This window comes from Labrus mixtus, chromosome 5 (genome assembly GCF_963584025.1).
Source record: "Labrus mixtus chromosome 5, fLabMix1.1, whole genome shotgun sequence".
In the NCBI taxonomy this organism is placed as follows: domain Eukaryota; kingdom Metazoa; phylum Chordata; class Actinopteri; order Labriformes; family Labridae; genus Labrus; species Labrus mixtus.
In genome coordinates, this window is record NC_083616.1 from 4,799,204 (window position 1) to 4,826,722 (window position 27,519).

At 40.0% G+C, this 27,519-nt stretch overlaps 1 protein-coding gene across 2 annotated transcripts in view; it reads right to left on the minus strand.

The window, feature by feature from the left end:
* Positions 1-5,010: 5,010 nt before the first annotated feature.
* The window catches only part of adgrd2 (adhesion G protein-coupled receptor D2), a 46,731-nt gene continuing 24,222 nt past the window's right edge, over positions 5,011-27,519 (minus strand). The window contains exons 17-25 of one of the 2 annotated variants that reach the window (XM_061037403.1): positions 25,692-25,825; positions 24,366-24,481; positions 19,204-19,324; positions 8,656-8,697; positions 8,461-8,514; positions 8,110-8,257; positions 7,871-7,929; positions 7,739-7,769; positions 5,011-5,712 (exon numbers count right to left, since the gene is read on the minus strand). In XM_061037403.1, the coding sequence (XP_060893386.1) occupies positions 5,705-5,712; positions 7,739-7,769; positions 7,871-7,929; positions 8,110-8,257; positions 8,461-8,514; positions 8,656-8,697; positions 19,204-19,324; positions 24,366-24,481; positions 25,692-25,825 (713 nt within the window). In that variant the 3' untranslated portion in view covers positions 5,011-5,704. Of the gene's footprint in view, positions 5,713-7,696; positions 7,770-7,870; positions 7,930-8,109; positions 8,258-8,460; positions 8,515-8,655; positions 8,698-19,203; positions 19,325-24,365; positions 24,482-25,691; positions 25,826-27,519 lie in introns of both variants that reach the window. The other variant, XM_061037401.1, reaches the window with a different exon arrangement.

Consider the following 27,519-nt stretch of genomic DNA (forward strand, 5'->3'; position numbering starts at 1 on the left):
ATGACATATCGTCTGTGATTTTTTTCACTCTTTATTTTTCTAACTTCACATCACATGATGAGACTGATCTGTAGGAATTGCAGGCTCAAAAACTTCATAGGATTAAAATGTGAACATGATTAGATGGATGAAATGATTGGCAGCATGTGTTATGGAACATTTTCTATCATTCAGCAGGCTTGATGATTATAATCTGGTGGTAAAATAATAGAAGGAAAACATCACAGAGCCTTGACATCATGTCCAGAGTATGATATTAATAAATCTGTTTCATATACAGACTTGTCCACTTGCAGATGGGACACACAAAATGCTAACATGTGGGGTCAATTTCAATTTCACACGAGGTCCCCAGGTCATGCTGACCCCACGTAAAAGTATGGAAGCCCTAAGAGGACATGTTTTAATGAAAGGAAAAATTTACTCTGTGTTCCCATGATGATGAAAATCTTCTCAGCCGTTTTCTCGAGATCACGAGATTCTCGAGATCCCAAAACCAGCGTTGTTATCCGATCATAACCAGATAAACAAGTTGAGTTCTCGAGAGAACATCTGAAACTTACCAGGAAAACTGAGTAAAATAAAATGTATGGCTGTATGTCCACTTAGGGCTTCCATAGATAAGGTCAATTTAAAACAAACAGTAACAACGGTCTCATCTCTTCAACACCTGTCGACGTGGACATTTGTCCGACATTCCTCTTGCTTGTTGCTGGGCAGCTTCTTGTGTGGGCGTCTCTTATATTTAACATGTCTGCTGCGCTCTGATTGGTCCATTTGTTTTTCAAACTGCAAAACAATTAGCTATCAGTGTGCACAACACAAACAATTTTATTTATTGGACCAATTTATGTCCAGTTGAAAAGTGGAAAGTGAGCACGTTTAATCCAGATTATCTCTGACTGTACGGTCACCAAACTCTCTTCTCGTGATATCTGACATATTCCTGTGTTTAGTAATCTCTATCAACAAAATATTTTTTTTCACAAGACACCAGTTCCTATCAGCACAGGCCTTATCAGCCCGACACACAGTATCAGACAGCTGACCTATAGCTCCAACAACACCTGGGCTGCATTTTGTAGCGGTTGGTGTTTTTATCTGTGTTGAAAAGTATCAAAGTGGATTTCTAAAAAGTGACCCCCTCCCTTTTTTTATAAAGCACATGACTCTCAGCGATGAAGACAATGTAACTGATGTTGACTGTCACTGTCATTACAGTCAGAGCAGTGTGTGTGTGTGTGTGTGTGTGTGTGTGTGTGTGTGTGTGTGTGTGTGATGAATATTGTGCAGCTCAACTTTCTCACTGTGGACATTTGAAATCAGTCTTTGTTCATTCATTGAATTTACGGTATTGTAGACAATCACTCCGCCTGCCTTAACTTAATGTCTGCCTAATACACACTAATACACACTAATACACACTAATACACACACACACAAACACTCATGCACACACACATTACTACATACATGTTTTCCATTCGAGACAGCTGTTGTGTTTTCACTTTGTACAGTATATTTATGTTGTGAAGTGAAGATCTACTGCAAAAAGAAGATAACATTTCAACTCTATTAAAAAAAAAGTTCTCTGCTTTATGTCGAGGTCAAATGGCTGATGTTGTGGAGCTGATTCTCTTGGTATCGCTTTGTTTTTTGCTCTTAGTTCACTTTTTTTATTTCCCGGTGAGTTGACAGTCCATCCCGTCTTAACCTGAAGTGTGTGTGTCCCCCCCCCCCCAACAAAAGTAAAAGTGACCAAAACATTCTGTTTTTCTTTGAATTTATTTTATTGTAATAGCATCAAACCAATAAAAATCAGTGAACAAAAGCTCCACTTTGTGTCGGGTGTTATTGCGTAACATTCATCCGCTGTGCAGCGATGATGAAAGTGAGTCTCATAAATAACACAGGCGTCAGTACAGCAGTCATTGTGTGGCTGTTATTCAGCCTCGTCCGACTTCATCATTCACTTCAGTAATAGACTCTCAACCAATGAGCATTACTCTGAGAAGGTCGTCATTCAACATCTTGAAAATAGACATCAATCTCACTGAGACATTCGTTATTTCTTGTTAAGACATTCTCAGAACCGTTTTATAAGATTTATTTTTGGGGCTTTTTATGCCTTTATTGTAGAGATAGGATAGTGGATAGAGCCAGACATCAGGGACAGAGAGAGAGAGAGAGAGAGAGAGAGAGAGAGAGAGAGAGAGAGAGAGAGAGAGAGAGAGAGAGAGAGAGAGAGGGGAATAACATTTGGGACAGGTCAGATTTGAACCCGGGCCAGGGAGTGAATGCTGAGTGGACATTTTAGGTTAAACATGGTGGTCATTTCTCCAAGTCTGATCCAAATTGTTGTGAGAACCAATCAGAATGAATATTAGTCACACATAAAGCCTGAGAGGAACCTTGTGTTTATGTCAGGGCATTCAGAAAAAGATGTGGCTCCACAAAGGTTTCAACAATTGATCATAAAGTTTCATAGACTGTATAAGAAGCAGTCATGGTCACTCAATTAAGTCAAGCTTCAGTTTTAGCTGGATTATTTAAATAGACTAATGTCCTTGTCAGCTACAGTAGGTGTGGGATAAACCCACTTTCAGCTTGTTACTATTAGACCTCTCTACAGTAGATCTACTTTGTCACATAACAAAAAATCAACGAGTTAGCAAGTGGCTAACTGTCAAACGGTGAGACTATTGATGACTTTACAGCTCCAAATACACTATCTCTCCTGCTTATGATGCTTGTGATGATATCCGCAGGTAGCCAACAGCACCGCATCCTCCTGAGGTGTGTCTTATTTCGGGGATAGCATCATTCGATGGACGCAGCCTACGAAGGGCCCAGCCTTTGTAGCCTGCGGGACCTCAGGCAGATGTGAATTGTCAACGGAGGACCCCCGTTTGCATGCCCACCTGTCTCCACCCTTACCCTTCAGTGTCTAAGTGCAACCCCTGTTGCCTAGCAACCTCATCAGCTGCACAGGAACTAGCTGATGTGACATACTCTGATTAATATCGCCGAATAATTCATCAACTAATGATGACGAATGAAGACCAGACCACAGGTATTCATCTGCATGAATGAGCAAACAAACTTCCAGAATACAATGATGTTTCTTCAAACTTAACATGCATTAATGATTGACAAAGTCGAACATATCTTCATTCCTTATTTGACTTCTGGCTGTTTTTCTTTTTATATAGTTTTCTCTTTATTTATTTATTTTTGCTTCCTTTTCATCATGTTTTGTTTTTTTCTACTAGACTGTAAGTGAAGCCTGTATGCTGTATGCTAGTTCATGATCAAAATATCAGACTTTGATTATAAGTAAATGTTTACAAAAATACATATCTTTAAAAATGGTATGCAATGAATCTAGGGTTATGTTGGGCGACAAAGGATGCACCTGATGGATCCTTCAAAAGCCAAAGATTGAAGAACTAATTTGAAGGAGCCTTCATGGGAGAGCCTTTGACCGCACCAGTCCACAGGCTGCAGCCCTTAAACTGGGACATACCCCGGGAATGGTCTAACAACAAGACTTGTGCTGTTCAACTTATGGGTCAAAGCCCGGCATGGCAACAGTGAAGCATGCTCAGAACGCCGAGGCTAATTTGTGTCCCATTGAGGTGCAGGCATGCCAGAGTAAATCAACCCCCCCAAACAACGTCATCTAGGTGTAAGTTCAATTTTGAGACATTTTAAATGTCCAGTTGTAGTCAGACTGACACAATAAATCTGCTTTTATAACATCATGTCAACCTACTGAATGTCACTTATGGGTTTTTGGACCTCTTTTTTGAAGCATGAAGTTTTGAATTTACCATCACTGTTTTGATATTTGAAGCATGTTTTTTAGAGGAAAAAAAAGGATATGTTATATACAATCTCACCAAGTACCCATATCCTTTAGCCTACCCCCCCTTTGTCGACAATCAATCAACCATCAATAATTATTTTGCATATTAAGCACAAATCAAATCTGAAGTTTTCTCCTGACTCTAAACAGCAGGTCTAGACCATGCTCCTGGTTTTATATTAATATCAACATTAGATTACTTACTTTAAAAAATGGACACCACCAAGAAGACTTCAAACAAGCAACTGAGACCATCAAATCATTACAAAAATGTTTACTGAGGTATTACATCAAATGAACAAAATAAAGCTCATTTTCTATGACACAGTCTTCTTTCCTCTGTACTCTAACACATCTTTTTAAAACCAGTGGAGTGGATTCTTCATTGTCATTAAAGAGGATGAAGGTTTAAGGCTTCACTTTCTAAACCAAGACGTCCATTTCTTATATACAGTTCATGCAGAGGTCCAGTACAGATCTGCACACGTGTACCATGTCTTAGATAAAGATCTTTAAGAGCAGGGGAAATCAAATATATTGTTTTTTAATTTAAAAGAAACCAAAGCGAATTTACAATTACCATTCCCCGACCGCTCCCGTCATGCCCGCCCACCTCCCCCCCCCCAGAGCAAATCACACAAAACAAATGAAAGTGTACCATCATCTGCTGGAGGTTACACACAAGGCGACTACCTTTGTCTGCCGCACTGTTTTCACAAAACACCAGAGGAGTGCAGAGTGCTTCCTTGTCACCCTGCTGGGATGCTTGCTTTGATATGCTGCTACTTGTTGCTCGAGGGACTCTCTGCCCAGAAGCTATTTCACCTACGAGTACATGTCACCGCTGTTCCTGTTGGTTTTTTAAAATTCAAACCATGATCTTGTCCTGAACTAAAATCTTTTGGCATAAACTAAACCAAAAAGTGACCGTATGACATCGACCTCATGTTTCAGACATGACATGAAAAGCAGTCTGCTTGATGAAAGTTCTCTCTTTTTGATCTTTTGTCTTATTAAGCCAATCACAGCACAGGAAGCAGATTTAAAGTATCTATCAACCCTGTATAACTAGTTTTAAGTGTCTTCCTCCTTTCTCTCTGGAAGACTCCAGGCATACACAACGAGTGCCGAGGCAGAGTGTGAGCAGAAAGTCCACAGGCCACAAAATCATTTCTTGTCGTCCTACTTATAGCAAGCCTGTGACAGCCACTGGTACTGTTTTTTACGTCAGACAATTTAAAATACTGACTGCTGTTGAGATACAAAGGATTTTAACAAATATAAAACGGTACTATAATAAAAAGCCTAACCTCGCTTTAGAGGTTTGGTTCACACATTTTGCAAAACAACACTTGATCAAGTTACAGCACGTACAGCTTTGTTTTATTTGCAGATTTTTTGAAATTCACGCTTCAGTGGATTCGGCTCATTAGTGGAAATGCTGAGCCAATGATCAAAAAATCCATAATTCACTAAATGTTTTTCAAAGTTGAGGACCTCCAACATTGCTGCCAAAGAAATCGGTTAAATCAGCCCGTTTTAAAAAAAACAACAACACACACACGCACACACACATGCTGTGTGTTTAAGTAGTGAGGAGTTCTACGATCAAAACAGGGAGAGTATTATCAAATACTCTGCAGACTTTTATCTTTTATGCTTCATATTCTTCCACTCTTGTCGCCTCCTGCTTTGCTGTGTGTGTGTGTGTGTGTGTGTGTGTGTGTTGGTACACTTCTTCGAGATGGATCTGTGTGTTTCCACATCCTCCTTTGATGCAGCAGCGTGGTGCACGGTTTATTGTAGCTGAGTATCGGGATCCACTCCACTTGCAGTTCAACAACCTGCGGTGAAATAAAGTGAAAGGCATTAGCTACGACTCGGAGCTCCTGGTCTGACGTCGAATGTTTTTGCATTACAGGAGACGCGTGTGTGTTTGTGTACAAAAGGAGAGGAAGGAGAAAGGAGGAGGAAATGAAAGGCAAAGAGAGTGAGAGAGAGAGAGCAGGTGTTGAAGTGCTTAATGGCTGATAGTGTGAATAGCCAGCGCTGTCTGTTCCTGATTAAGGGAATGAACTTGTTCTTTGTCTCGCCGGTCAACAATGAACACCCAGCAGCACTCAAACACCCTCCATCAGGCGTTTCTCACAGACGCCTAAACATTTAATGAATCTATTGCAAAAACTTCTGTCAACATACTGCCAGGCAATTTAGAGACACTGAACATGACTTAACCCTCCAGAGACACTGGGACCATCTGTTGTGTCCACTCGCACATTCAAACCAACAAAGGACACGGGCAGTTTTCACACGGCCCCATGTTGAACACTGTGCAGGTAAATGGAGAAAATATAGAAACAAATTAAACCCCTATTTGCTCTTTCTCTACCTCTCCACTCACTTCTTTGTTTCGTCTGTGAATCTTCCCTACATCTGAGTGCTTTGCGACTCCTCGCACACGTCTATCTGCCAGATTTTTGAGATTTCAGTCGATACCACACAATGTTCTCCACAAAAGATCAGAGACTCTAAGAAAAAGGTAGAAGCATGACAACTATTCTGTTTACTCCTGCTTCATGTAGTAGGGGACGTTAAGATAAAGCATAAAATACTCGCAGCATTTATTCACACCATTATGGACGACCTCCACTAGTAGTGGGTGCATTCAGCCTACTAAAGCGAGGAATTTCAATGAGAAAATATGCAAATTAATATTACTTTTGTCCCTCGAGTCGGCTTCAATATGCACCATTTGTAGTGTTATTACGAAGTATTTCATAGCATTCAAAAAATTCTCAATATTTGGTAACCATGTCGGAGCAGATGGCAGAGATGCATGCTGGGATTTAAAATGTAAAAAAAAGAATGCTGTCTGTGTCTGAAGTCACTATTCCCTCTATAGTGCACTTTATAGTGAACATGCCATTTTATAGTGGTCTCCGGATACTGAGTGAGCACGATTATACCCTATATAGTGGACTCATTGTATCCCACAATGCACTGTGAAAAGATCTGGACAATCATTGACAATCATCAAGCAATATATACCATCATGCATTGTGGTTCAAAGATTTGTACGAGGTGTTGGACTGCCCTCAAAGAGACAAGAGGACAAACCAGTGTGGACATAGACACAAAAACATTTGAAAGGTAAAATATTATCTTCCTTCTTAACAAGTTAAAAAGATATTTTCAGGAGTGCACATGTGAAAACGGATGGACACTTAGCAGCCTCATCAGTGTGTGATTGGGTTTGATTTGCAACAATAACAATCTGAACACCTGGAGAATAACAGTAAGACACGATGACAAAGACATGAGCAGCAACACTGTATCCATGCCTTTATAATATTTATCTGTGAATCAGCAAACTTCCACATGATAAACAGGAACAGACATCATTTTCATCAGCTGGTCGGTGTTACAAAACGTGAGAATGGAGTAGAACTCAAAGGAAGTGAGTAAAATGAGCTTTACTGATACACTTACAGTCAATGTGTCCTGGGTTTACATTTAACCATCTTTAATGTCTCTTTTGCTCTCCACATGAGCAGCTTTTCTGCATACAACACGAGCCTGCTGCATAAGCATCTCTGACTACAATTGTAAACGAGTACGCATCTGTATAATGAGTCAAACGTAAAAAGATAAACTTGACAACCTAGGTGAGTCTGAGCGCCTCCATAGACTCCATAATTTATTTGAAACCATGTATATGACATCACTATGTGTTCCTTATCCTTGATATGTACTTGCATTCTGATGCTGTGATACTTTTCTTTGTGTGTCTTTGACTTGGATTTATTTCAAATTAAATTCAACCCTAACCTTAAATGAGTACAGGTCAGCATCGTGTTGTTAGAGTTGTACCTGAAGGCTTGAATCCGGTCAGCTGGACCACCTGTTTGAGTTGAAAAGACAAACAACACATTCAGTCACAAACCCGAGTATTAGTTTTGACAGTGCAGAGATGACACATACCTGTTTATCCACGTTACTTACTTGGTTTCCTGATGCTGGTTTCAAAGAGAATGTCACAAAGCTTTCCTTTCTGAAGCTTTCTGAAAGACGACAACAGAACAATTCATTTGTAAAATAGTGTTTTTCTTTTGGGACTGAAACCAAGCGGAAACATCCGGTGTTAAAAAATTAAGCCAATGCAGAAAAAAAATGCAGTTTCTCGTATGTCCACTTGAGGCTGGTTCCAAAATCTCCCCACACAAAGCCCCAGGTTTGCTTACCGTTCTTGATGACCAGCGATGTGGAGGCGGAGCTGGGGGGTCCAGAGGTCTCACTTGTCTCAGGGCTGGAGGGGGTCAGAGCACTGTGGCCCCAAGAGGAAATGGGGGCCCTCTGGGAGGGAAGAAAACTAGTTGGCTGTGAGCAGTTCTGAAAAAAGGACACAAATCAGAAGTGCAGCAAAGTGATGAATTTAAAGTCTGCTATGCTTGCTGGTTTACTTCACTGCTAAAGACCTGCCCACACAAAGCAAAGTCTGGCTTCGGGAAAAATGAACTTTTATCAAAAGGGAATGTCTCTTCTGCACCGTACTGATGGATCTGATCATTGCTATGTACTTTAAACTCACTCACCGTGAAAGATAAGGCCTTCCTCTTTTCTTTGATCCTCTTTATGGCATTCCTCACCTAAATGAGAAGCAGCGTTTACACCCACTGGTTAGTCCAAAAGGCTGGCAGCCTCACATACCACACAAAGATACATTCTGAGATTCTGCCGCAGTGACGACAGGAGCAGCAGCACTGTCAGTGAACAAAACGCATCCGTACCTCACTGTTGTAAACAGCATACACTAAGAAGATGTACAGGCCCTGTGGAGAGGAGAGAGATGCATTAGGAAGCTCATGAGAAGGAACAGAAGAGGAGCAGAATAAACTTTATTTATACATTCAGTACTCCATGTTGTCATCTCTGTCAAACTGCAAAACAGAAACATTTAGTGCAGACCTTTAGTCTGGGAGACTCCCTGTTCAGTGGGCTTCAGTTAGGCTCAGCAGGGTGTGACTGAACTGAATCCAAATGTGATCTCTCTTGTCTTACTGTCTATTTTCTCTGACATTATAGCTTCTGGTTACCACCCTTTATCTCCTGTATTGTAAGTAAAGTGCTTCACTTAACCATTGCACCTCTGAGGGACAGGTTATGCTTTAATTGCATTGTGTTTACATCGGACATGTCAGAAGACAGAAGTGTTTGTGGGGGTTTCCAGCAGTCATACTTAAAGGTTGTGTAAAAAAGACATTTGGAGACAGATGTGTCTCAACAGTAAGCTAATTATATCATCTCTGTATCAGAGACCTTGAACATAAATACAAAAAAATGTCAACACCTGAAAATATTTGGAAGAAAAAAAAAGATCTGCAGGAGGGAAAAAAGACATTTTAACAACTTTTTAAAATATATTTGTGAATCCATCTTTTTTTTTGCTAGGTCAATGTATTTGTGGGTATTTGTTCTACATTTGTAGATTAAAGGTTGGTCATCTTTGAAAACTAGAATGATTTTGAAAGTAGCATTCCCTCATTGCTATGTCTACACCCACCCTCTCCCCTTTGTGCTCCCTCAAAAGCCACTTTCAACCAAAATCTTAAAATGTGGATCTGGAGAAAATGTCCTTGCCTTTAACACAATACACACACACAGAGCGTGAGGATATGGTTATGATTTCATGGGCGAGACTGATCTGACTTGTGGACACGTTGTAGATGTTTGTCAGGAGGCTTAGGGCCCGCCCGCTGCAGCTTTTTGCCTAGTGTTATGTTAAGTGAAAGTTTGATATAGTCAGCATTTACATTATTGCAATCGTCATCGTCAGGTTTCCCAAACAGCCCTTCATAAACCAATGGATGACGTCACTCCGTCCATGTTTATACAGTATACAGACTATGATCACACAGTGCTTCGTGTCTCACAGGCTTACAAGTCATCTTGTCACTTGACAGATACACCATGAGGAATAATCTAAAGACATGTTTATAAACCTATAATGTTTGCATTAAATACAGGATTAATCACATTTGTTATTTCAGTCATAGAGGATTCTGCATTTCTGATTTTTAAACATAGTCTTATGATTTTTGCTGCTTGTAGGTTCAATGCTGCCATGGCTTTAACTGATCCTTAATAAGAATGAACTGTTAAATAAGTAGGACTTCATAGTGATGAAATATATGTGATGTCAATATACTGTATGTCATTTCTGGATGGACTTGAATAATTCCAATTTCTGATGGCCACAGTAGGTTTAGAAAACAGAACATAATATTACAACTAAAAAACACATGGTAGCTTGTTACTAGCTTCCTTTGATAAATAACCAATGTTTGTTGAAAATGACCAAGGTATCAGTATTTACCTGTCTAATACATATTACATCAATAGTTAGTCATGTTAAACGCACAGTTTGTAAATTCTGGGCTGCCAGGGAATCATGGGAGTTCTCTCCGCCATCCAACTTCAAGATCAACAGAACAAGAACAAAACTTCATTAAACTGAAGGAGGTTTAGATATTCTTGTCTCTCACGTGTAAGCATTTTAATTATCTGGTGCCCTTATCCTCCAGGTAACAAGGTTAGCTGTTCTCTCCCTGATCACTCACACTTACCTCTACAAAAACAATTTGTACAGCTTTTCTGATCTCCTTAAAGCTGAATATATAATGGTCATTATAAATAAAAACTGTGTTGACTGTTGGTATGGGGCCATCCTCTCCAAACTGAAATATTCTGTTGTCAATGATTTCTGTAAAATAAATCAGACAAACCGCACTCTTACTGATCTGAAAATTCCCAAAGTTCTAAGTACATAGAGGAAAGGAACAACTAAGAGGGGAGTTTCCATTAATTTAGGGGTAAGCTTCTGTCCATAAATGTCAGTTTAGTCCGAAGACTGAGATCACAGGACATCAGTACCTCCTGAGTCTGCTGTTTTGAGCTGTTTCTATGCATACTGTGATTACTGCAGTGATACGAGCGAGGTGGAGCCCGAGCAGACACTGTGTTCTGACACCTTTGGGAGATAATGCTTTTAATCAGATATTGTGGGACAAATTAATCTGACAATGACTCTAATGCCTAAGTCTTCACTGCATTGTTATTTATAAATTCTCCCCTTGGCTACAGACAAGACTCCTGCGTCATGTGCCACCATATCATGTTTGATTGAGTGTTGTCTTTCTCTGGGAAAACAACTTTTTTAAAGCTGCAGTACACAAAGTCTGGACTTTTATATTGCATTAAATGTTGCACTTTAAATAAGTAAGAAACTGTTGCAACATTTGAACATTCAACGTAAAAAGAATTGATCTTGAATCAGTCCCATTACAGAGTCTTTGAGTGAAAGACCATTTCAAATATGATAACTGATTAAAATCTATTGTGTTTTTTTAAATAAAATGTGGATGTAGCCACCATGACGTCATCCTTGGTTACTGTTATTACTCTTAAGTTTGCCATTTTGGAAATCACCATTCTGTTTGTTTTTTTAACCAATAGGCTTTACAGCTAACCCTAGCCATAGTATGGTCAAGTTAAGCGGGGTACACACTGCAAGATAATCTGCCCGATTTTGGGCCCGATTATCTTTTTCTCTTTTAGCTTGACCATCATGTTTGTTTACTCTTAAAGGTCCCATATTATGCTTTTTCTGGTTTTATATGCTCTTTAGTGTGTTTTCCAAGTGTCCTGTGCATGTTTAGGCACATTATCCTACCTCCTCCTGTTAGCTGTAGCATTAGCTGCATGTAACGCTCGGTTATAGCCCCCCCTCGATAAAACTTTGTCAGTTCGACGTCATTGTCAGTGTGAGATCACTGATCTAAGTCCATTGGCTCGTTGTGGCAAGCCCAGCAGCTCATGTTGCACGCCCGTTAACTTCTGTAGCACACCCACGGTATGCCGTAGCCTGCGGTAGCACAGTAGTGCTAAGGTGCTAATGTTTATGCTCCCCTCGGACGGAGCTAGTGGCTGCATTCCCAATATGGTAAAAGAGGCGGGACATTTCCGAGAACCGTGCTGAGCAACTGACCAATAAGGACAGAGCGGATCGGCAGACCAATCAGAGCAGACTTGGCCCACGTGGGGTCTAACAGTGGGGGCTCAGCAGAGCGTAGCTGACGGACTCAGAGCGTAGAGGGAGCAAGGAGGAGCAGTACATGAAAACAGACACTTTTTTAGAACTTTAGCGATCGTGAACGTACAAAAGTAGGTACATAGATTAAATATACGAACCCCAAAAAGGGCATAATATGGGCTCTTTAAGTCGCGGTTATGTTGTATGCTGTTTTGTCCCCCTCTGCTGGTTGTGATATGTAACTGTTAGTAACCTGTTGACTGATTGCTTTTGTCTCTTCCTATAGGGTGTGTATGGTTGGGGGTAATTGAGGATAAGGAGGCAGAAACTGCCCGGCTCTCTCTCACTCTCTCCTTGGCTCCTGAGAGTCCCACTCAAAATGTCTATTCTGTGTTATTGTGGGCTGAGTAATCTGGTAGCATGTTTATCCCTTTCTCGCGGCTTTGGTTCAGTGTGTTAAGGGATCCGGTGGCTTGTAGTAGAGGGTGAGTGCCTGGTCCGACGGCCCTGTGTGGGCGGACTCGGGTGACTGACCTTTCCTTTTGTTTTCTTTAGTAAACCAGACTTCCAGCTTATAGATGTGTTGTTTCTTGGTCAACTATTAATGTTGTTACTAATTTTCGAATTGTAAAAATAAACCTTTTTCTTGAAATGATTTAACCTGACTAGTTGATTTATGTTCAACTCCCTGTAAAATGAGTGTTGATAGTCGAGACTCTGGTTGTTGGTGAATGAATCGGTTAGTGTGTGGTGTGCTGAGTTGGTCGTCTCGTTGCACACCACACACTATAAGAACTGAACTGTTAAGCTGTCATAATTTGTCTCTCACAATTTTAAAATCGTTTAAGATTTTACGATTTGTATGTGTGTGCCAGGCTTTAGTGCTGTAACTTCACAATGTTAAATTACTTTGATATTAATTTGAAATCCTAAAACCTACCAGTGCTGATGATTTAAAAAAAATGTACCCATTAAAAATGTCTAAATGTACAGCTGATGTGAAATGGACTGCTTAAGATCACGCCCTAAAGCAACACCCTTTTTAAAATGTCTAGTTTACCCTAAATGTAGTCTCTATTTACAGATTCTACATAGAAATGTCTGCACACAGGAGGTCTGGATCTCAGCATGACAAGTGTTCTAGTTTCTGTTTGTACATTTGTAGTCAGGGCTGGTCTTGACCAATTACATTTCAGCTGGCTTTGGTGTGTGCAGGAGAAACAGTCCATCAATGTGGACAGCAGAAAAACAAACAAACAGGCAGAACCTTTATCAGCGCTTTAACATACCGGCTCCCACTGGCGGCTATCTAACAATGATTTATTTATTGCTCATATGTCTGCATAAAAGTGTAGCTTACAATAAATTATAGAGAGAACATTTCAACTTGAGTCACAAATCTGCTTAACGTTGTGTTGTGAGAGCCAATCAGCAGTCAGATTCTCCAGAAATGATCAATCCAACCTCCACTCAACATATTTTTTTTTTTTAAGTTTTCTTCTCTTGAGGCCAGACCTTACAAAGCTCAACTTTTTATTTTTTTAACAAACCCTGCATCATGATGTTTTTATTTCTGCAAACGTAAGACCCGTTAATTACTAGTAAATCACAAGGAAATTGGTTTCATTTTCAGGGTCATACTGCTGAAGCGAGCCAGAGGGAAGGCGTTGTTTGACTCATATTCTACTGACTCAACAGATGCTGCTGAATGTTACGGACCAAGAAATGACAGTGGTTGTGTTACAGACATAAACACCACATGTAAAAGGAAGTCTTGCCTGGAAGCTGATTACACTAAACTTCACCGGAAATATGGAGAGATTCCCAGAGGCATACACCATCTATCAGACCATGATTGCCAATGGGTTCCAAGATTGCCCCATTTGCATGGGCGTCATACTTTGTCAAAAGTAGAAAGAAACCCTGATGCTTCAGCCGCTCCACAAGTGGAGGTTGGTGCTCTCAGAGTAGGACCTTAGATGTTCAAAATCTAATTGAGTGGACTCCCTCTCTCAGGCAGGATCCAAAGAAAGTACTGAAGCACACAAATCACTTAAAGACAAATTTAACTTAAGGCAAAGCTTGAATCAAAATGTATTTATTTAATGTGATATGTGTGCTTCAGTTCTTTCTTTGGATTCACTGAATTATATTTGAGCTTAGTCAAAAGTATTTGAGGGAGCAGAACTTCAGCTCGAGCGAGGAGACAGAGAGAGAGAGAGAGAGAGAGAGAGAGAGAGAGAGAGGGAGCAGCTGCAGTCCTGTGTTCGCAAAGCAGACAGTGACAATCTTTGCCTTCACCTGTGTTTTATTTCACCCTCGCAGCTGCCCGTGCGGCTCTGTGTTGATGAATTTGTATGAGCGGTTGTTGAATTTGTGCACACAGAGTTGTATAGTGTGTGTGGCAGTTCATATCAGCGCTTGTGAAACAATATAATTTGCTCATGTTTAAATGCTCTCTCGAGATTTGATATACGTAAGATTAATGCCATAGTAAATAAGTGATTGTGTACAACCAATGATAGAGATATAAATCTATACATGTTTCTAACAAATCCAAACTAAACACTCTACAGAAATATCATCAACAGAAGAAGAACCTCTGCTGGATGTCGTTATTCAGCCCTACAAGCTCTCACTCTGCCCTCTGAGCCCTCAGACTCTCTCCACCATACTGTACCTTTTTTCAACTTTTGAAGCAGCCAAGTAAAACGAGAGTTAAAAGAAGCAGAAGCACTGGAGTAGCATCTTCCTCCTACCCACATGAGGAAGAACTCCTACTGTAGTGTTATCTGCCCTCAGCTGGACACTGGTAGTAAATCTAAATTAACTAGCAGCCCTCTGGGGGTCACTCAGGGGCCGGCTCTTCTTTGATTAATTAAAGCCCGAGGAAGAGCGCAGAGGGGGTGGGATGGGATAAGAAAAGACAAGGGGGAGAGAGGAGAGGGATGTAGAGAATGGACGGAAGGTGAAAAGAAGAACGGGGACAGTGTTTGGGATAATGTTGAACTGAGGAGAGCATGACTGAGAGAGGAAGTAACTCCTTCTTTTGTTATCAGGGGAGGAGAGATGGAGGTAGATGTGGTATGACCTGTCGTTCAAAAGCCTGACCACCTTCTCCCCCACACACCAGCACACTCACACACACACACAATACACACACACTGGCTGGCATGACTTCTTATAAGTCCTCATATGATGCTTTTTTTGTGCCAGACCATATTTAGTTAATAATAGTTACATTAGTTGGTGGGTTATTTTACATTTCAAAGACATTCATGAACACTAACAAGAAAATTGTTAACTCTTAAAGTCTGCTTAGAACATTTACATCCTTCATAGCATTAAAAACACATTCATATCAGTTAAATATGCATTGGTTAACAGTTTACTAAGCTGTTTGTTTTAAAGGCACAGCATCCAGATGTTGCCACCAGGCGGCTCTCAATCAATACCATAACAAAAGATGACGTTGAGGCTGTTATCATGGCCATTCGTACTTGCTCTAGTAAAGCCATACTTTAATGTTTTCTGGCTCATACCAAAGAGTTTTAGAGTTCTGGATGGTATTCCCCTGGTTGTGGCTGTACAGCAGTCGTGTCATTTTCAGTCTTGTTGGCCTTTATCTTTTGAGAAATGTTTCCATCTTTAGAGGAGGTTGCTAGTTTTCATTAGTACAGAAACTGATTATTCAGTGTCACTCACTGTGACTGCTGTCCTGATTGGCTTAAGTGGTGTGTGTGTGTGTGTGTGTGATTTTCTTTTTTACGGAAAGATTGGCATAGAAAAATATTTCAATATATGACGATTAAAGGAAGAATGTGCAACATTTTACACATAAATACAGCAGATTAAAAGTAAATGTTTCTGAGTCATGACTGTTTACAATGAGTGAGAAGCTCGAGTCAGTCAGCTGTGTTGTTGTCGGGCTGTGTTTACATAAAGTTGACATGTATGGGATGGCCTTGTGTATAAAAGCTGTTTTAGTCAAGAACTAGAGAAAAGAAGAAGAACATACTCATTGCTTATTTGGATGTCATGTGTCTTTACATCTCAGTCATTCAGTGTCAATTTATGACAATTTATGAAGCTACGAGCTAACTAAAGTGTGCTAACATTAGTGTGCTAACAGCTTAATGGTGCTTAATTATGATGTGTTCTTATTCATGACTATTTCATGGTAACGCGAGGGGAGGGGGTTGGAGGTGTGCTGCTGGAGGAGAGCGGAGGTGTTGCCAAACAGCAGTTTGTTTTTGTTTCATGCTGGTGGAAAATGATGATGGTAGTGATGGTAATGATGAAAATGATGATGGTGGTGATGGTAATGGTAGTGATGGCAATGATGATGGTAGTGATGGTAACGATGAAAATGATGATGGTGGTGATGGTAATGACGATAATGATGATGGTGGTGATGGTAATGATGATGGTACTGATGGTAGTGATGGTAAAGATGGTAATGATGAAAATGATGATGGTGGTGATGGTAATGGTAGTGATGGTAATGCTGATGGTAGTAATGGTCATGATGATGGTAGTGATGGAAGTGATGGTAAAGATGGTAATGATGAAAACGATGATTGTACTGATGGCAATTATGGTAATGATGGTGGTAATGCTGATAGTAGTAATGGTCATGATGATGGTGGTAATTATGATGGTAGTGATGGTAGGGATGGTAAAGATGGTAATGATGAAAATTATGATGGTAGTGATGGTAATGATGGTAATGATGATGGTAGTGATGGTAATGATGATGGTAATAACGGTAATGCTGATGGTAATAACGGTAATGCTGATGGTAGTGATGGTAGGGATGAAAATGATGATGGTGGGGATAGTAATGATGACGGTAGTGATGGTAATGATGATGGTAGTGTTGGTAGTGATGGTAGTGATGATGGTAGTGATGATGGTAGTGATGGTAGTGATGATGGTAATGATGATGGTAGTGATGGTAGTGATGATGGTAGTGATGATGGTAGTGATGGTAATGATGATGGTAGTGATGGTAGTGATGATGGTAATGATGATGGTAGTGATGGTAATGATGATGGTAGTGATGATGGTAGTGATGATGGTAGTGATGGTAATGATGATGGTAGTGATGGTATTGATGATGGTAGTGATGGTAATGATGATGGTAGTGATGATGGTAGTGATGATGGTAGTGATGGTAATGATGATGGTAGTGATGGTAGTGATGATGGTAATGATGATGGTAGTGATGGTAATGATGATGGTAGTGATGGTAGTGATGGTAATGATGATGGTAGTGATGATGGTAGTGATGGTAATGATGATGGTAATGATGATGGTAGTGATGGTAATGATGATGGTAGTGATGATGGTAGTGATGGTAATGATGATGGTAGTGATGGTAATGATGATGGTAGTGATGGTAATGATGATGGTAGTGATGATGGTAGTGATGGTAGTGATGGTAATGATGGTAGTGATGATGGTAGTGATGATAGTGATGGTAATGATGATGGTAGTGATGATGGTAGTGATGGTAGTGATGGCAATGATGATGGTAGTGATGATGGTAGTGATGGTAGTGATGATGGTAGTGATGATGGTAGTGATGGTAATGATGATGGTAGTGATGGTAGTGATGATGGTAGTGATGGTAATGATGATGGTAGTGATGGTAGTGATGATGGTAGTGATGGTAATGATGGTAGTGATGGTAATGATGGTAGTGATGGTAGTGATGATGGTAATGATGGTAGTGATGGTAGTGATGATGGTAATGATGATGGTAGTGATGGTAATGATGATGGTAGTGATGGTAATGATGATGGTAGTGATGGTAATGATGGTAGTGATGGTAGTGATGATGGTGATGATGGTAGTGATGGTAGTGATGATGGTAATGATGATGGTAGTGATGGTAATGATGATGGTAGTGATGGTAATGATGATGGTAGTGATGGTAATGATGATGGTAGTGATGGTAGTGATGATGGTAGTGATGATGGTAGTGATGGTAATGATGATGGTAGTGATGGTAGTGATGATGGTAGTGATGGTAATGATGATGGTAGTGATGGTAGTGATGATGGTAGTGATGGTAATGATGATGGTAGTGATGGTAGTGATGATGGTAGTGATGATGGTAGTGATGGTAATGATGATGGTAGTGATGGTAATGATGGTAGTGATGGTAGTGATGATGGTGATGATGGTAGTGATGGTAGTGATGATGGTAATGATGATGGTAGTGATGGTAATGATGATGGTAGTGATGGTAATGATGATGGTAGTGATGATGGTAGTGATGATGGTAGTGATGGTAATGATGATGGTAGTGATGGTAGTGATGATGGTAGTGATGATGGTAGTGATGATGGTAGTGATGGTAGTGATGGTAGTGATGATGGTAGTGATGGTAATGATGATGGTAGTGATGGTAGTGATGGTAGTGATGATGGTAGTGATGGTAATGATGAAAATGAAGATGGTAGGCATGGTAATGATAGTACTAATAATTATTGTTGTTATTATGGTAAAAATATATTTAAAAAATAAAATAATTTACACCAGTTATCTCTTCCGACAGTAGGTCAACAGACGACCCAACACTGGCTGTTACACACTGATGTCACTCCACTGAATGCATCTTATCATTAAAGTTGTCAGGAGCTGTCCTTGCTGTGTTATTGTGTTCATGTTTTGTCACATCTGTTATTGTTTTAATGTTTTGTGTTATGATGTAAGTTGCTGTATTGAATGTCGTCCTGTTTATTCTTATGTTGATTTTAAGTGTAAGATGTCATGACACAGTTATTGAACAGGTTGTTGTGGACCCCAAGGACAAATGTGCTGCAGCTAATGGGGATCCTAATAAACTGTACTTAACTAAAAACAATAGGGCTTTCCCGTCATAGCCGATGATTTGAAAGCACAGGTGTAGAAGACCCTCACTCGACTACCAATTTGTCTTTTCTCTTCACTTTAGTTTTTCTGTCTTGTCAACGTGGAGAGAAATGCAGGAGTTGCAAGTTTTCTACAAGGAGCTGGAGGACTCCTCTCTTGAGCAGAGTAGTTAAAACCATTTAAACACTCAATGGAAAATATATATATATATATATATATATTTGTTTTTTTACAGACCTTGGTACATTAAGATTAGCTTCACTTTGTAAACCCAGAGGTTATTTACACAGTCCACACATTTAGCTGATCTCTGGAGGTTCATCAATAGGAAACTTAAATACATATAGGAAGTGTCTTTGTTTACCTGGAATGCATTGAGAGCGATGAAGACATAGGCGATGACTACAGACAGATGGACGAGGACTCCACACAGCCAGGTCAGACCCAGCACAGGCAGCAGGATGAGAACCGGCCGGGTCACAGCCCTGCACGCACAAACACAACAACACATGAGCAACTGATACATACTGCCACAAACATAAAATAAGACTGAGGCCTCAACAGATATATGCAATAAAACTTTTCCTCTGTGTTGATTGTGCGTTTCTATTTGTCAGTTCTCGGTATACCTTTTCTTTGTCGACTGTTTTGAAAACAGGAGTATAGATTGACAGTAGGAGCCAGTAGAGTTTTTCAAGGTATTTCGCTGACATTCTCTACTCTAGTATGTCCCCCGTGAATCCTCGTCCAACATCCCCGCACAGCTGTATAGATTTTACCGCCTACCACAGTCATCATTCCATTCTTTGCAATCATCTTTTCAACGATACTGTGCTTATACGGCCAATAACCATTTCATGGGGCAAGGCTAGAAGGTTGCCTTTGTTCAAACCGCCATTGTTGTCAGGCTGCTGCACCTGGGTAAAAAAGATTGAGTTTAAAGACTGCGCTCTGTCTGCAAGGACAAAGCCAGCACCCACTTCCCTCTCTTCCCTTTTATATTTGAATGTCGAGTATTTCCTCTAATCTCCTGAATTCACACAGCAGACTCGAGCTGGCACAGACTCTGCTTTCAGCGTGTTTGTGAGGGAATGAAGGCAGACGGCGACACGGGGAAATGGAGTTCTTGCAAAAGCATCAGGCTAAAACAAATGCACGAGAGAATTAAAAATCTGCTGCGTACTTAGCTGAAGGACAGTTTACCTGAATATGAAAAGAGATCCAAGTCTCCAAGACTTCCTCTTAATGCCTTCTAATCCTAGTGTACTGACTCCCAAATGGCACATTAGTGTTCAAAAATACTGACAGAAAAATGTCCTTGATACTCTGAAATCTAATTTTGTTCAAAGCCAGCATTCTATTTTAAGTACAAGATAAAGAAAACATGGAGATGGCTTCACACTGTTCATGTTTTGTCATAGTGATAGAGGCAATAACAGCCAGTGACTCTGTTCACTTCAGCTAGATTTTGGCTTCATTTGTTCGGGTATTAGTCTATCTGTCTTTAGGATTTCTGATTCCAACTTATCTCAGTGTAGGCTGGACGGATGTCATTTATGATGCTCAGAGATTTTTCATTTATTTATGTTTTCAACCCATGTATTTATTCTAATTTTGAAATATGAAAATAATAAGACAAGACAGACCTCAGGTTGAATGGACTTGACCTTGTTAGCACTTTTCTAGTCTTCTAAATACTCAATGCACTTTTGCACCGCCAATAATTGGATTTGTAGTGTTGTTGTGTGAATCATAATGTTATGATTTTTTTATCACCCAATCATCACCCCCTCTGGTGGGACAATTTTTTGGCCTCCCTTTTCTTTCACATTGCAAACGTTATGTATTCAACATTTCTTTTTCTTGGGTTTCTTTGGAGTTTAGAGTAGGAAGGTGGTGATTACATGTCACACAAAAGATACACAACAGCATCCTTCCATCATCATAAAACAAACAAAAACAACAGCAGACAATAACTAGACAATGCAGTTCATACAACGCGGGGACAAAAAAATCATACAATAGAAATTATGCACGAGCATAACAATAATCCAAACTGGCTCAACAATACAGATACATGAAAAAAAGACATTTTTAAAGAGGTAAGAATAGAGACCAATCACTGTTTTAATTAAGGTAGCATCGCTTTCCTCAACACCCCTCAGCTTCAATGAACTTTTCACATCTATCTCAATAATACTTTTTAAATAATCTTTATTTTTTACAAAGCTTTATGTGGACAGATTTCAAAATACAAGTTGTATCTGGTATATGTCAGTAGTTCCCAAAGTGGGAGTTTGGACCCCCTAGGGGTCGCGAGACACAAAGAAGGGGGTCGCGAGGTGCCCTCCAAAAAACAAATACAAATTTGAAATGACTTACATTATTTTACCCATTATTTTGAAATAGTCCTTAAAGGTATAATATGTAGAATTTTCTGACAATGTTTACATTCAAATATGTAAATTAATTAATTAATTACCTCAAATATTTCCAACAGTTATCGAAGCCAGAGAAATCCGTAATTTTATAGTTTTAACAGGATGTGTCTTGTCGCGTCAGCCGCCATGATGAGCCACCATGACAGACACCAAATGTTTATCGTTGCCAAGGAAACACCGGCTGTTACGTTAAAGACCGCTACATAAGGAAGCGGGAGCTGCTGCTGAAAGCTGCCGTTCTGTTGCTGTCAGTAACCATAATTCTCTTTCTCAGGTCGGTTTCGCCCGTTCATCTTCACTGCGGTCAACACAGAGTTTGTTTTCACCGGGGGGTCGGGGGTAGCAGAGAGAATCACTCCCATGATGCTCCTTCAGCCTCGCTGTTAATTGTTTTGATTAAGAGCCCTCTAGTGGCGGATTTTACATACTGTGCGTTTAAGTGAGGTTTGTGATGAAATGAAATTTAAAAATGTGACTGTAACAATGTTCGTGCTCTTTGTCAATAAAAAAGCAAACACACTCACTGAAATAATATCATTATATTTAGGCTGCTGTATTCTTTAGAGTTCTTCTAATGAATTGGATAGGCCTATTAGTGCGTGGTGCTGTGAGATGTTAAATGCTTTAACCATTTCTAGGGACAGAGGGGGTCCCCAGTCTATCGCGTTATTCAGTGTTATTTTGGGGTAATGGGATGGAAAGTTTGGCAACCCCTGGTATATATGGTATACCCTGTACCATCTACTATGTTTGCACTTACTGCAGTTTAAATCTTCTAAATGTCTTTACACTCTGTTGCATTGTTTTTGTTTTAGAAGATTTTTGAGCTTAAATTACTTCAAAAGAACATCCAGAATTAGTTTGTTTTGATCCATGTTCAGCATTCAGGGAATTAGGATCAATAAAATGTATATTATTTTTCTTTTATCTGATAAATAATATAATTGAAATAGTCTACTTAAGCTAATTATAATGGTTGATTGACCTACATTACAGCTACAGTTGTCCAGAGACAATTAGACACAAATATGAATATAAGCAGAGAAAGCACTGCATGGTTTTACCAGAAACACTCTTCTTGCACGTCTTTATGGTTTGTCAGATTTCTTTAAGCCCTTTCTTTATGAAGCAGCTGTAATGTAATGTGCTGCTTCAAATGTTCCTTGCATACAAAACTATAGCATAGAAGAATTTCTAGGTATGTTAGTGCTCTCCTCTGGTAGCCATAGCAACATGGACACTCTTGATACAAAGAAAAATATGTATGCTGCTCAACCTTTGACTGGCAATCATGCATGACAACTCTGGTGATATTCTTTTTTCTTTTAATGTAAAAAAAAAAAAACATGCATATGCATACCAAAATCAATCATGAATGTATCCAACAAGTACTGTGTGTGTGTGTGTGTGTGTGTGTGTGTGTGTGTGTGTGTGTGTGCGCGTGTGCGTGTGCGTGTGTGTGTGTATTCAGCTTTTTTGTTGGGCACAGTGAACCACACCAATACTGGGTGATATGAACCGTCTTTAAAAGCAGGGTTGGTAATTTCCTCCAGATCCATTTTTTAAGATTTTGGTTGAAATTGTCTTTAGGTCCTGACAGAAATTAATAACTCATGTGCTCTGAAAAAGGAACAAAGTAAATCTGTCATCTGTAGCAGTTTGTAAGCCTGTAAAAACCAATGTCTGCCACGAGGTACCAATCTGATGAACCAATCATGAACCTCCCTGTCTCCCTGCTCGCTCTCTACCTCTTGCATGCACGAGCCCACACTCAAAGTTTTATACTGGGAGTTTGTCGTTGGCCGTTTGGCTGTTTTATATTTGAGAACATTTATTTCCCGATCACAAACAGGATGTGGGTGCAAGAAACAATCTGTAGGCGGCAAAACTACAAGAAATATATTTGGAAACGAGCGCCGAAAAGTTGAACGATTTTCAACTTGAGCACTCCGAGCGGTCGCACAAATAAGGCGCTGCGCTTTTTCTCCCTGACCCTGCCACTCTCTACTTATTGAAAACAACTGAAAAAATGACGCTGGTACCCAGAAACAATCACTAGGAGGACACGTGGCCTTGATGACTAAAAGGTGGATGACGTGAAGGCGTGTGTGCCTGATCGACATTTGTCCCCTGAAAGTGCGGCTTTTTCTGAATGACCCAGATTGTTATTCAAAAGTGTCGGACGAAATTACAGAGAAGATCCCGTCAGAGTTAGGCCTTTCTGTTGAGGTAAAATATGTCTTCGGTTTATTTCTTAGCAAGAAATATCGGTTAAACTGCAACCTTCAAAAAAGTCAGACAGATGCAGTTTTGCTTTGAGTCTTCTTCTTTTTTACATGATTTGTTTCTTTTATGGGAAATCATGGCCAGGCGTATCATTTAACTTGAAGAGAAATTATAGAAGAACAGTATCACTAAGATTTGTTGATATAACAGAAGAAGAAAAAACAATGGGGTTCATTTTGCCAAGGCCCTTTTACAAAGCTGAAGGATGAACGTATTTGAACGACAAGCTGCCGCTACCACGGTTTTTCAGTTAATAAGAAAGTTTACAGTCAGCATACTACCTTCACTCTTATGTGTAACATCCCAGACACTGATCCTGATGCATAGCTTCTGCAAGAACTGAAAAACTGCCAAACTGATTTTGCAAAAACAGATTCAAAATGGAGTGCATGCACACACACACACACACACACACACACACACACACACTGCACACACACACACACACACACACACACACACACACACACACACACACAGTGCACATACACACGTGTGTTGTGACCAGGTGTTGAGCTGATAAGCCCTTACAGCTCCCACAGCAGACTCGAGTCTAAACTCCCAATCTCTCACACTGCCTCTATTGACTGTGGCTGGCTCGCCCAAACAGAACATTTCTGTGTAAGAGAGAGAGAGAGAGGGTGTGTGTGTGAGTGTGAGAGAGAGAGAGAGAGAGAGAGAGAGAGAGAGAGAGAATGAGCACACAGGAGAAGGAGAGAAACGGACTAGAAGAGAATGCACAAAACAGAAGGAGAGAGAGAGAGAGAGAGAGAGAGGTAAGAAAGCCACTGAATCTCACCAGGTGAGGTCAAAGGTCTGCATCTTTGAAGCCGAGCTTGGACTGAGCATCTTAGTCCGGCGGCGAGCACTGGAAACCGTCACCATGACAACCCGACACAGCACTACCGCATTGACCTGCAAGGCAGAGGACAATACTGTCAACATGGCCTCTGGCGAACAAGAGACATACCTCTGCAGACCCACTTGGCCTCAAGCTCACATGGAGAGGAGGGAGGCTTTTTCACCCTCCTGTTCAGACTGCAGAAAATCACATCACAGTAAAGAGTACTCAGCTGATGCAAATTATTATAATTTGAATTCCTACCGGCCAGGATGAAAAGACAACATAGTCGTGAAATGCAGGGTTCAATCTCCACCTGGTTGTTTACAACCACAGAATGATTTTACCCTTTTGGCATTATGGGGAGGAACTGCATGTTTAAGAAACATGGAATCATGTTTTATGAAAGGTTTTAAATTATCTTTTATTTGTTAATTTCTCATTTCACCTCGATTTCTATTTTGAGATTTAATAATCTTTTTGTTTTGTTGTTGAACTTTTTAGTCTGGCAGAGTTGTATCTTTTAATGTGTCTGTCCGTGTTGTTATCGTCTTTATGTGAAGCACTTTGGTCTGTGCTAAATAAAAAAGTCAGGATAAGTTGATTTAAATTAAAATAGTACGATACTTATCTTAAGTATTTCTTTTTAGCTGCCCTATGATGGTTAACAGTTATGTGTTTGCCTTCAGCACCTGCTCTTTCGTTTCGTCTATCCTTGAGGCCTGACTTGTTTTCTTCATAAAAATGATAAAGTAACCTTTTTGAATTTTCTGAAACTAACTTAGAGCCACGTTTGACACGATCTTCTTCTTGTTCACTGACCATGGAGCAGAGAGTTCAGGGCAGGCTGCTGCTCCTGCAGGGTTGGGGGTCTCAGTAATCAAAACCAAGTTTTGTGAACAGTTTGGAACATGTTTTTTTACATTTTCATTTTATCCTTTTAATCAAGTTATTTTCTAATTATTTCATCATCTATGTACCTGAGAAATTCTTCTAATTTGTCCCTAGTATTGACCCTCATTCTCCCCTCCAGAATATAAGCTTGCATGATCCTCCTAATTCAAAGTGAAACACAGCTGGTGGTTACACACTTCAAGTGATACTTTTTGTGTTATCTCCAGGAAGAAGTTTCTTATACTGATTGGGCTTCACTGCTGTCCTTATTTTTTTGACTTTCTTTTCTAAATGTTTTCAGATTTATTGCTTAAGTTAATGCAAACCGGGTCACACACAGCAAAAAATGTCACATGTCACAGAGAGATGAGCCAGTGTGAGATTACATACGGCCAGCACAAATATAACAGGTCCCACGAAGGCCCAGATGGTGTCAGTCTTCACATTGAGCCAGCAGTGACCGTCCGCCTTGTACTCGTCCACCGATACTGCCAGTGTTACACCCACTATCAGAACAGGCAGTCCTGAAAAACAGTATTGATAAAAGTCAAACAGTAGAAGACATGTAGAAGAAATGCTTTAAAAGACATATTTATGGAACAATGGCTGCAGCCTGCATAGAGCATCAGATATTTAGTCTGTTCGCTTCTCGTTTCTATTTAGTCTGAAGGGGAACATGCAGCCCGGCTGAGCCCAAAGGAACACCTGAATGTTAGGATGCTTATACACACACTGTTCTCAGTCCTTTACACGACATAACACACAATCACAGAAGGATTTGAAAAAAAGGAACAGAAGCAGCTGCTGGATGTTTATTCAAAAGAAGAAAAAAAAACTGGGTTAAGGTTGCATTGCAAAAAAAAAAAAAAAAAAAAAAAAACACAACCTCAAATCCACCACATAATGTGTTTTGTTAAACCATTGACACGATTGGAAGTATGCTTTGTGCCTTCAGGACTTTCTCCAAAACAGATACATTCAGCGCTTGGTCGGGTAAATATGAAAACAACTACATTTTAAGTTTAAGAGAACAAATGATGGTTTCAGACATTTAAAGGTACACTAAGGACACACACAGAAAGTTAGTAAAGTCAGGCTTAGTGTGTGACAAATCTCCTTTTAGTTTAAATGATTTGACTTCATGTCATGTGGAGGTCTGTCCTGTGTGTTTCACAGTCTAAACAAAGCCATTTTAAAGTGCAGGTTATAAGATCCCGAGTGGCTAATCGTCTTTCTTCATTGTGTGAACATGTGTCTTATGAACACTAAAGGAGTGTATCTGGAGAACATTACCAACCCTGCCTTAAAGTGAGTCTCGCCCTGGCCCTGCAGGTGAGACAAGAAGAAAGCCTTTCGATCATGATATCAGCATTGTTAAACTGTTCAGAACTTCATCAATGGGATATAATAAGAACTAAAGTGAGTAAAAAAAAAAGAGAAAGAAATAGGCTAATATGCCACGCTATGTTATGTCACTTATATCTGTACAATCCGGGGGAAGAGACCTGTGTTTATTAAAAACCGACCCATCGCCCCTACCAAAGTAGATTTAACCCCCTTCTACAACCATATTAAGTCGTTCAGAGGTCGTGCATTAGCATCGAGCAGAGTGTTCAGGGCAGGGTGCTGCTCCTGCAGTGTTGGGGGTCTCAGTTATCAAACGATGGATCAAGATTTGTGACCAGTTTGGAACATGAATTTTTATTCTTTTATTTCAACCAATTAATTATGTTTACTGCTAAATATCTTATCATCTATGAACTTGAGGAATTCTTCTAATTTGTCATATATCCTCATTATTGTTGCTCTGGTTTCTTGTGTTGCAGGATGAGTTCGGTTTGCATCATTTTTAAGAGCAGTGGTTCTCAACTGGTTTAGCCTCTGGACCCACCACCATCTCCTTGAACCTGAATCTCAGATATTTTTCAACCAATCAGATTTGTTCAATGAAAAGTTTTGCAGTTTGGACCTCAGTCAGTAGAAAACGTGACAGAACAAAGAAAGGAAAACAAACATGTTGAAAAAGTGCTTCATATACTTTTTGACACAATATTATTTCCAGGCAATAGCGACTCACTGAAAATGGCTTCGCGACCCACTTTTGGGTCCCGACCCACCAGTTGAGAAACACTGCTTTAGAGCCCACGTGTATAGGATTTATTGGTGTGTTGCTGTTTTGTTAAGCTTCAACTAAATTCATATGTCACATGTGTGGAAA